Source organism: Heptranchias perlo, chromosome 16 (assembly GCF_035084215.1).
Source record: "Heptranchias perlo isolate sHepPer1 chromosome 16, sHepPer1.hap1, whole genome shotgun sequence".
NCBI lineage: Eukaryota > Metazoa > Chordata > Chondrichthyes > Hexanchiformes > Hexanchidae > Heptranchias > Heptranchias perlo.
This window is the reverse complement of record NC_090340.1, coordinates 23,175,698-23,187,716: the sequence shown is the minus strand read 5'-3', so window position 1 is coordinate 23,187,716 and position 12,019 is coordinate 23,175,698. Positions and strand designations below refer to the sequence as shown.

The 12,019-nt window shown below is 41.6% G+C and overlaps 1 protein-coding gene across 3 annotated transcripts in view; it reads right to left on the bottom strand.

Annotated features, from left to right (window-relative positions):
- The window catches only part of plekhg4 (pleckstrin homology domain containing, family G (with RhoGef domain) member 4), a 211,178-nt gene that overhangs the window by 111,967 nt on the left and 87,192 nt on the right, over positions 1-12,019 (bottom strand). For all 3 annotated transcript variants that reach the window (XM_067997802.1, XM_067997803.1, XM_067997804.1), the window contains exon 7: positions 1,922-2,008. In XM_067997802.1, coding sequence (XP_067853903.1) covers positions 1,922-2,008 — 87 coding nt within the window. The remainder of the gene's footprint in view (positions 1-1,921; positions 2,009-12,019) is intronic.

Sequence of the window (12,019 nt, the reverse complement as noted above, 5' to 3'; positions counted from 1 at the left end):
TCATGCACACCGACAATTTCATTCAAAAGAGTTCGGGGGTCAGGATCAAAGAGAGGTTGCAGGGCTGCAGGATGTTACGGAGATAGGGAGGGGCAAGGACTTGAAGGGATTTAAACACAACGATGAGAACTTTAAATCTGAGGCACAGGCGCCAATGTAGGTCAATGAGGACAGGGATGTTAGGCAAGCAGGACTTTGTGCGGGATAGGATATGGGCAGCAAAGTTTTGAATAAGCTATATTTTACAAAGTGTGGAGGATGGAAGGCTGCCCAAGAGAGCATGGAAGTAGGTTTCAGTGACAGATGGAGTTAGGGAGGTGATGCTACTGAGGTCGAAAGAGGTGGTTTTAGTGATGGATATGGGGTCGGAAGCTCAGTTTGGAGTTGAATAGAACGGAGATGGCTCGGGGTTGAATGGTTTGCTGAGGTTGCGATCTCTGTCCTGGGCAAAAGATGAGAAGTGTTGGAGAAGGATGTGCACCTGAAGTGCCGTGACCTACAAGGCCACAGACCAAGTGCTGGAAAGTGGGATTAGGCTGGGTGGCTCATTTTCGGCCAGCACAGACATGATGGGCCAAATGGCCTCCTTCTGTGCCGTAAATTTTCTATGATTCTATGAGTGTGGTCAACCATGTCAAAGGCTGCAGAGAGGTCATGGAGAGATAATGCGCCAAGGTTAAAGTCACAGAGAATGTCATTCATGGCTTTGGTTGGGGCCATTTTGCTGCTGAGGGGCAGAAACCTGATCGGAGAGATTCAAACGGAGTTGCAGGAAAGATGGGCATGATTTTGGGAGGCAACATATGTTGCCAAAATCTTTGGACTTACATAAGGTCTCCTCATTATCTCCAGTTTTCCCAATCTTTTCTCGTAACTTAACCCTTTGGTGTTAAGGATAACCCTTGTCATTCTTCTCTTCACTGTTTCCATAGTTTGAATGTTTCCCTTGTGTTCTTGATCAAAATTGAACACAGTATGCAAGAGAATTCTGACGAAAGGTCATCGACCCTGAAACATTAACCCTATGTTTCTCTTTTCTGACCAGATGCTGTCTGACCTACTGAGTGTTTCCAGCATTTTCTGTTTTTATTACAGTATGCAAGGGCATTGTGAAGGTTTAACACGACTTATACTCAACTGACCTAGCAAGATAATCAAGTATTTTATTCACTTTACTCGTAATTACTCCAGTAATTTGGCATGTTCTGTGCTGAATCTACCAGCATGTCCAGTTCGCTTTTTGCTTCACTTTTAGCTATTTCCATTGCATCCATTGCGTACTTAGGACATACATTATTCCTACCAATGTGTCGTACCGTACACTTATCTGCACTGAATTTATCCACCACTGATTTACCCAATTGCAGATTTTACTCAACTTTTTGGCTGTTTCATCCATCTCAGCAAATCGCCCTCCCCAACCCAATTTAGTATCAGCAGCAAACTTCAACAGTTTGCATTGGGTTTCTGTATCAAAGCCATTAAATTAGGAATAGTAGGGGCCATAGCACCAAATTTTGGGGCATTCCACTGAATACTAATAGCAAAGCAACCAAGTAAATGGAATATGGAAGTACTTCATGATAGAGACGGAGTGCAAAATGTTGATAAGTGCCGCAGTGTCATTTATTGTACTTGTTGCAGCAACTACTCATTAATTACCAGCTTCATCTAACAAGATTTATGATTTTATATTTGTCTGTAGATTATTTATACATACATGTATCTTCCATTTCTTTAATGCTGGAATTCAGTCCATAGTTGAGTGAAACTGTGGGCATAGTGCACGTTTATACCTCAATAGTGTCAACCTTACAGTCAAGTCATACCATTATGGACACTTTTACTTTGAGGTAAAAAAACAACTTAGGTGACAACGGTTGTACTTATGGATAGACATTTTCTAAAATCTAACAAGTACCTGCATGGAAGATGGTTTCTCAAATCGGAATGTAAGGTCCCTTTCAACAAGCAGCAAAACAGTGTGGATACAGTTAGGAATGGTGTCCTGTAGAGAAATATGAAGTGGAGTCAATGCAACTTCTTCGCTAATGTTTACTCTACAGGTTGACACAATACTTGGGAGTATTTTACTAGAAAATATTTTATATGAACTTTTTGGAATATTAAATTGATATTCATTAGCACAAAAGGTATGATATTTAAATATTGTAATTTGAGCTAGTTTCTAAAACACATTGTAAAGTTACTTTAAACATTTTTTTTTATTTGTTCATGGGATGCGGGCATCGCTGGCAAGGTCAGCATTTATTGCCCACCCCTAATTGCCCTTGAGAAGGTGGTGATGAGCCGCCTTCTTAAACCGCTGCAGTCCGTGTGGTGAAGTTCTCCCACAGTGTTGTTAGGTAGGGAGTTCCAGGATTTTGACCCAGCAACGATGAAGGAACGGCGGTATATTTCCAAGTTAGGATGGTGTGTGACTTGGAGGGGAACTTGCAGGTGATGGTGGTCCCATGTGCTGCTGCCCTTGTCCTTCTCGGTGGTAGATGTCGCGGGTTTGGGAGGTGGTCGAAGAAGCCTTGGTGAGTTGCTGCAGTGCATCCTTTAGATGGTACACACTGCAGCCACAGTTCGCCGGTGGTGAATGTTGTCCAGGTCTTGCTCAATATTTCCCACATAAAGCCTTCCCTCTATCATAAGGTCAGAAATGGGGAAGTGCGCTGATGATTGCACAGCGTTCAGTGCCATTCGCAACCCCTCAGATAACAAACCAGTCCATGCCCGTACGCAGCAAGACCTGGACAACATTCAGACTTGGGCTGATAAGCGGCAAGTAACTTTCCAGCTAGTCAAGTGCCAGGCAATAACCATCTCCAATGAGAGAATCTAACCACCTCTCCTTGACATTCAACAACATTACTATCGCCGAATCCCCCACCATCAACATCCTGGGGGTCACCATTGACCGGAAACTTAACTGGACCAGCCACATAAATACTGTGGCTACAAGAGCAGGTCAGAGGCTGGGTATTCTGTGGCGAGTGACTCACCTCCTGACTCCCCAAAGCCTTTCCACCATCTACAAGGTACAAGTCAGGAGTGTGATGGAATACTTTCCACATGCCTGGATGAGTGCAGCTCCAACAATACTCAAGAAGCTCGACACCATCCAGGACAAAGCAGTCCGCTTGATTGGCACCCCATCCACCACCCTAAACATTCACTCCCTTCACCATCGGCGCACCATGACTGCAGTGTGTACCATCTACAGGATACCATCTGCAGCAACTCGCCTAGGCTTTTTCGACTGCACCTCCCAAACCTGCGACAGCTATTACCTAAAAGGACAATGGCAGCAGGCACATGGGACTGCCACCACCTGCACATTCCCCTCAAAGTCACACACCATCCCATCTTGGAAATATATCGCCATTCCTTCATCGTCGCTGGGTCAAAATCCTGAAACTCCCTATAATACAGCACTGTGGGAGAACCTTCACCACACGGACTGCAGCGGTTCAAGGCGGCGGCTCATCATTATCTTCTCAAGGGCAATTAGGGGTGGGCAATAAATCCTGGCCTTGCCAGCAATGCCCACATCCCATGAACAAATAAAAAAAACTTCCTGATGGCTGCTTGGGTAAGTATACTGAGTGGCCTTATAGACCAGTAAGTTCCCAGCAGTAGCCATTAAAGAGTGATCAGGAGTGGGAGCATTGACTGACATTTTTCTCTCACTAACCCAAGAATGTTGAGACCAATTTTAGTGTTTCTAGCACAGCACATAGCTGAGATTAGTCAACTGAGTACAAAGCAAGGATTGAACCTGAGAACTTCCTGGTCTATACGATTCAGTATGAAATCACTGAATGTACTTACCCACTGACCCATCAGGGAGTTAAAAACACATTACTTATAATACAAACATCTAAAAAGTAGTTTTACCTCAGCAAAGTCTATACTAAATAAATTAAAGTGTTTATTATTCCTGGAGCCTTCACCTTCTGAAAGATCTATGTGCATTGCTCGCAGAATCCTGGAAATTAGGGCACAGGTGGCGGTGATAGGGGTCATTCTCTGATTTTGTGGTAGATCTTCAACTGGAACTATTCATTCTAATACCATTGCCCTGCTCTTTGCCTGTATTCCTTTATATTCTTCTTTTCAAATAAATTTCAATGATACCCTATCTAATATCCTTCCTATAACAGGGAACCTAGAAGTGCACACATACACAAAGCTGTATTTTACGAAACAAATGCTAATAAAACAAATGTTAATATATCCCACGACCACTGTTGTGCTTACAGTCAAATTAGGCCTCCGTCGCAACTTTCTTTTGCACTAAGGTGATCTCAGTACTGAAAATGCAACTGGTAGAACATATAGTGGTAACAAAGGCAGGGAAAGTAAAGACAACAGCAGCTGGCTCAGAAGGGGGGTAAGTTTAGTTTTCTTGCATATTTTCCATATTTAATCTTAATTTTAAATTCATTGCAGACCTTGATATTTTTTTTCATTGTTTAAAGTCTGCTTAGAATAATTATGGACGTGTGCCAATGATGCAAGATACCTGCTTGTGATCAAGAGATTCTCAGTTGTAATACAGAACTTCTCTAAATCAAAATATTTTCTGCTTTTGTAAAGTCAGGTTGAACTATTTAAATGGTAGTTCTGGTGTTTACCTATACTGATTAAATTCAGTTCTTCAGCTTTTTCATTAGTTACATAAAGGAACATACTATTTCTTTGTTTTGCCAATAGAAGCAAATCTATATTATTTTAGTAGATGCTAAAAGCCAGTCCAAAAAAGAATGGCACTTAACAAAATGCTGTGTTAATTCTCTTAGAATTCTTAAAAGTACATTAAGAAAACTATGTAACCTGAAAGACCAGTCTGTAACATACAATGGTTTATACATTAAGAATTGAATTACTGATGTAACTAGAGATAGGCAAACTGTCAAACAGATGAAATATAATCCCGTTTGAGAAAGAATTCCTACTTCACTCCACAGAAATGCAGCTAATGCCTAAATTATACAAATATTTGAAGATAACCTCTCTAGTCTGATCAAATCTGATCTCAGCCTCAAGGTATACAGCTGTGGGGGAAAAGTCACTTAACAGTACTTCCATTGAGGGTTTCTCTTCAATCCTGCCTCAAAGACATATAACTAAAGTCAATAAATTATAAATGGTGACATTTCTAGATAAAATCAGATGGTATGACAACCACTGGAATGACTCCGGTGTCTTTTGACATAACTAAAACTGCCAGTCTTCCTAACCATTTAAGATAAGATGGGCAAACAAAAAAAATGGGCAATAACACTGACCAGATAAACCTAATGATGTCTGTGGCTATAATAGTATGAAAGAGTTGATCCCCAACATATCTTTGTAACTAAACCTCAAGGTGAACATATCGTGTGCAATCAGATTGTATACAGAGCTGAATTATTCTTCATTATTAATGACCATGATAAAAGGAAAGCATAGGGACATTTTCTCTGAGAGAACATTTTTAGGATTAGTAAAATGCTTATTCAGAACCAAGTTACGATACTTTGATGACAATCTACAATAGCACTTTTCTTGAAAAGTGCAGGATCTCCACCATGAAGTAAGGTCCACTCTGTATTCCAGGGTCATCACACTTCCAAACATACCTAAAATATCGAGTTATTGAAAATATGATACTGTTCATGGTTTTGGGGGCTAAATATATATTGTATGCTCCCAATTGTGTCTAAATCAGACTAGTATCATTTGGACCCATTTCAAAAGTATTAAATACATTGCTCAATTTCTAAAAGAGTAAACCTGTAATTGTAATTTTATCACTCCATCTAACCTTCAGTACATTAGAATTGTGATACTATTTTGAGCACAAAGAAAGCACCTATCAGGCAATGCTGCTACTGCAGTTTCTATCAGGAAGACATTACGTGAAGTGTGATTATTACACCGCTTTAGCTATCTTGTTTAGCTAACTAATAGCTACATTGATATTTTCTGCCATTAACTAATCAGCGTACACATATACAATATTAGATTTATCATACCATGCATGATAACTTAACGACCATAACTACGTGACCCTCTCCAACTACATCATCAAATCTCTAGGATTCAACCACATTACAGCAGGCATTTTCTTTGTTGTACAAAATTTAAAAGCAATGACTTTTATTTACATATAGAAGGCAATAAGAAGATATTTTATTTATATTCACAACTGCTGACTTAAAAAATGATCACAGCCTCATCATCTTACATAGCTTTCAGGTGCAGGAAAGTGAACAAAAATAATAAAATTAACAATTTTAATGACTACATTCATCTTGCATATGCACACACTTCCTGTCATGTAATACGTCATGTAACAGTTTCCTTTCATGCCTGTTTGTACCTTCTGCTTCCGTAGTGCTATTTCCATAATGATTAAACTTACCTATTCGTTTTACTTAACAGTGATTGACTCCTCCAAGGTTTATAATGGCACTGTTAATTATTTTTCCGACTTCCCAGTTGCATCATCAAGATAGGTGGCCCTCCCATCCATCTTAGAGGCATGAAAAATCAGGCCAAAGATTAGTGCTGCTACTTCCACCCCACTATCAACCTCTTGTAACCACCACACATCCCCAACCCCGCCATGCACACATTCATGATCCCTGTTCTGGCGTTGACCCGAATCTGACCTCAAGTTCCCACCACTGTCATCTCTCCCTCCCAGCTTAAAACCCCACCCCCCACAATCTGGCATTAAGCGCCATCCTCCAGCAGTGTCAAAAACCAGTCCCTGCCATTGCTTCCAGCCCATTTTAAAATTAAATACTCAGACATATATATCTTGAATAATACAGGTTTCCTCAGGTCACTGCTATGTTTATTCTACTCGTCAGGGCAGTCCCACCAACATGCCTACCTCTATCTTTCCCCCCTCCTCACTCGGCACCCATCCTGCCACAAACCCTGCCATCTTGAGCACATACATGTTCTCGCCCCTCCCTAGCTCTGTAACCTCATCCAGTCCAACAACTCACAATGCACCAGTGCTATCCTAGTATTGTCACATCTGGCGTCAACCGTGGCTCATTGATAGCACTCTCGCCTCTGCGTCAGAAGGTTGTGGGTTAAAGTCCCATTCCAGGGACTTGAACAGAAAATCTAGGCTGACACTCCAGTGCAGTACTGAGGGAGTGCATCAATGTCAGAGTGTTGTCTTTCGAATGAGACGTTAAACCGAGGCCCTGTCTGCCCTCTCGAGGGGACATAAACAATCCCATCGCATTATTTCGAAGAAGAGCAGGGAAGTTCTCCCCGGTGTCCTGGCCAGTGTTTATCCCTCAACCAACACCTAAAAACAGATTATCTGGTCATTATCTTTTACTGTTTGTTGGACCTTGCTGTGCGTAAATTAGCTGCCACATTTCCTACATTACAACAGTGATTACTCTTCAAATTGACTGTAAAGTGCTTTGGGACATCGTGAGGTTGTGAAAGGTGCTATATAAATGCAAGTCTTTTTTTTCTTTCCACCCAGCGCCATTGCCAGTGCTCCCACACCCCAGGGCATCTCTCCCAAAGCCCAGGAATCCCCACACTGCTGTTACAAATGGGATAGCCAGGTGCAGGACAGAATACTAGAGCCTGGTCTTCAGTTGCTTCCAAGCCTTTATTCACAGAGGTCAACACCAACCATACCCTAGATAAGCGCTCTCATAAATGGATACAAGAGAGTCCCCAATATGCACCACCTGAATATAATTAACACATTGATATAAATTACATGGATACAATTAACAACTGCCGCCATGCCCCAACATACGACTCCTACTCCTACCAGATCCTGGCACTCCCTTCTCCTTGTTCCCAAACACCGTAACCACCCCTCCTAGAGCTCTCACATCTCACATACCCCCCTTCAGTTTCTCCCAAATCCTCACACCACCCCAAGCTCCTACAACCCATGACATCTGCTCCTAATGCCTCCACAGGAGATCCACTATGTCTTGCATTCACACACACTTCCTGTAACATTTAATTTTGTCACAATTTCTGCTACGCTTCTTTGTCACAATTATTTACATCACACTATTGCTAGCAATTTCAATATTCCAATTTACTTTAATGGAGACGATTTAGTTCTCTTGAGCTGAACCTCCAACCTAAGTAGCACGGTGACACCAATCTTTGTTTCTACTCAATGCTGGATTGCCATTACGTGATGTGTTGTCCCAGCTATGTCACGGGTAAAAATGCCCAACTCCAAAAGGAGTTCTATCCAGCTAAGTTTTCTCAGCCTTACCTCACTCCTTCCCCATTTTCTTTTTTTTCCCCAAGTCTCCAGTATTGTTTTCATGGTCTCCTTACCCCGCTGTTGTTTTGAGCCCCCAGTTTCTGTGTTTTCCTTGGATCACTGTTTTTATTAGGTCCCATTTGTTTTTCTTTCTCTATTTTTCAAGGCCCATTTAACTTTCTATTTCTTTTTTTCCCCCACACCCCTCTCAATTCCTTACAAACAACATACCTCCCTCAAAAAATCACAATGCTTCACCCATCATAGCTGATAATTTTAGCTCAGGGTGAAAAAGAAAAAGTGCTTCAACTTTGTTCTTCCTGTGAATTATGCCATTTAAACTCCTTGATGAGATTATATTCGCAAGCACTCCACCCATCCAATATAAATTTATGACCAGTACTCATGTGTAGATATTCTTCAGTCGAAGATTAAATTGTATAATCCAGTTCCCTACTGAGTTGCCTCTTCTTATTGCAGTCTGGAAAAGTTATGATGGGATTCTGACACAATAGCTTTATTTGGCATAGAACGGTATAAAATACAACAGTGCCAGAAAAAATCCATCACAGAAAGGAAAATAGAATTTCTAAATTCATTTAGACTCATTCCCTGCAACAAGACAGATGGTATAGATAAAATGAATCAGCGCCAGTGCTGTGTGTGAACCCCAGCTGCAGCTGATTAACATAAACCTTGTTGCATGCTATTTGGAAAATTGGCAATAGATGTGACTGAAAAATAAATTATAAGGAAGTTCAAAAGCCTTGTCGTCAGTGATGTACCACTTTCTGGTAATTTAAAAATACTTTGAGCTTATCACCACTATTTTAAAGCTTAATCTTCTGAATAAGCAGAAATTCAATATGGTTATAAAACCAAATGTTATGACCAGCATTTAAAGAATTTAAATTTAATTTTTATTCTGAATTTTTTTTTTGAAAATAGGTTTTTGATAGATTTGGTTAAATATGGATGGAAGTTAGGTATTCTGGAATTTTGCTTGATTACCTTGCGATGGATCGTAACAAAAGAAATTTGAAGAATAATATGAATGAGTTCACGAGGCAATTAGATGCGTCTCTGAAAAGAAAACGGTAGGTAAGTGGGGTTAAGATTTATGATGGGATAGGCTTGTTGCACCGAATGGCCAAAAGCCTCACCTACACACCTTTCATCATATCACTTAATCCTTTCTCCAGAAACACATCTAGTTGCCTTTTAAACCCATTTATATTATCTGCTTCAATAACCTACCCAGGTAACTTATCTTATGTCGATCATCTTTTGTATAAAGACATTACATCAGAATTCTCTTTTTACTCCTAAATTCCTCATTTTTAACTTGTGTTTAATATTTGCCATACAATAAAGTGATGGAAGGAGTCATTAATAGTGCCATCAATAACCTGTTCACCAATGCTCAGTTCAAGTTCCGCTATAAGCACTCAGTTCTAGACCTCACCACAGCCTTTATCCAGGCATGGAAAAAAGAGCTGAGTGCCAAACGAGAGGTAAGAGTAGCTTCGCTCGACATCAAGGCAACATTCAACAGAGTACAGCACCAAAAAGCCCTAGCTACACTGAAGTCAATGGAGATCGAAGGGAAAACCCTTCAGTGGCGGACACCACGGAAGAGGATTGTGATTATCGGAGGCCAGTCATCACAGCCCAGGGTATCAATGTAGGAGTTCCTCAGGGAAACATCCTCAGCTTAACCATCTACAGCTGGTTAATCAATAAACTTCCCTCCATCATTAGATCAGGCTGTTCGCTGACAATTCCACGGTATTTAGATCTGTTCACAACTTCTGATAATGAAGCAGCCAATGCCTGCCTACAGCAGGCCGTGGATAACATCCATGCTTGGGCTGATAAGTGGCAGGTAACATTTGTGCCACATAAGTGCCAGGTAATGACCATCTCAAACAACAGAAAGCCCAGCCATCTCCCCTTGACCTTCATTAGTACCACCATTGCCGAATCTCCCACCATAAATATCTTGGGAGTTACCACTGACCAGAGGCTGAACTGGAACTGTCACAAGAGCAGGGCAGTCACTGGGTACTCTGTGAAAAGTGGTTCACCTCCTGATCCCTCAAAGCCTCTCTACCATCTACAGGGTAGAAGTCAGGAGTGTAATGTAATACTCATCACTCGCTTGGATGAGTACAACCAAAACAGCACTCAAAAAGCTTAAATCCATCTTGGACAGAGCAATCTGCTTGATCGGTGTCCCTGCCACTGGACTCGATAGCCACGCCCTCCATCATTAGTGCACTGTGATTGCAGTATGTACGATCTTTATGACCCACTGCAGCAACTCAGAAAGCTTAATGTTTCGGCACATCTCGTCCCTGTGCTCTTGATAAGGCCAAGAACACCAACATTGTGGGAACATCATTACCTCTTAGTTTCTCACCAAGTCACACACCATCCTGATTTGGACATATAATCATCATTCCTTCATAGTCACTGGGTCAATATCCTGGAATTCACTATCTAACGCCATTGTGGAAGCACCATCACCATCATGCTGCGGTTCAAAAAGGCCCACCACCACTTCCTCATAGCAACTAAGGATGGACAATAAATGTGGCCTAGCTCGCGTCACCTACATCCCGAGAACAAATAATAAACAGCGATCAATTTGACTGGATCTGCTTTTTCCTTCAATCTTAAGATTCCCATTTTCCAGAATCCTCTTCATTGCTCTCTGATACCCCTCTAAGGACAATTCAGGGAGATATTTTGCAGAACCTTCTGAGGAGATAAAATACAACAAGAACATCTTCTTACAATTATATAGCGTCTTTAGCACATAAAAATGTCCTAAAGTACTTCACAAAGTGGGCATTGGACTAGAGCAGAAGTAAGGACAAGCATCAGGCCAGGTTACCAAAGGTGCAATCAAAGGGTGCAGGCAGAAATCAGGGAAGGAGGACATTGCAGGGGTCAGTGCAGTGAGGTCATGAAACAACTTGTGATCAATGATGATGATTTTGAAATCAACACACTGGCAAACAAGAAGTCAATGGAGTTTGGCATGGGGTGATAGGTGAGCATAACTTAGTAGAAGGTGCACGTGGTGTAGTTTCGGATGAGTTGGAATATATGTAGAATGGAGCTCGGGAAGCCAGTGAGGCGAGCATTAGAGATGGCAACGGTGTGGATGAGAGCTTGAATGAAGATAGGGGAGAGGGAGAAGCAGAGAGAGCAATATTATGAAGGTGGGAGTAGGTGGTCTTGGTGATGGACTAGATATGAGGTTTGAAGCACAGCTCAGAGTCAAACGGGACACCAAGTTGTGGAGCATTAGTCCAGCTGGGAAGAAAAATGGAAACTATGGTATGAATTTTCTGCTGAGAGCCAAGCAGGATGCTTCTGGTCTTGCCTATGTTAAGCTGCAGAAAGCTCTGGCTCATTCATAGGAACAATCAATCACTGAATCAAGAATGGTGGTGGAGTGGTAAAACTGGGCCTGGACGGCATACATATCGTCCATATGTACATAGCTGACCCTACACTTACATATTATGTTACAAAGTGGCAGCATATAGATTAGGACTAGAAGGGGCCTAAGGATGGTTGCAGAGTTTGGAGATGGGTCGGTGGGTGGGGAGGCCGGAAATTAAGGGTAGCCTTTTCAAGGGGGGAGCATTGACATCAGTATAGAAACTGTGACTTAGTAAATGAAGCAGTTGAGAATGTCGTTGAGCTGGTCAGGAGCTTGGTTAGGAGAGATTAAGG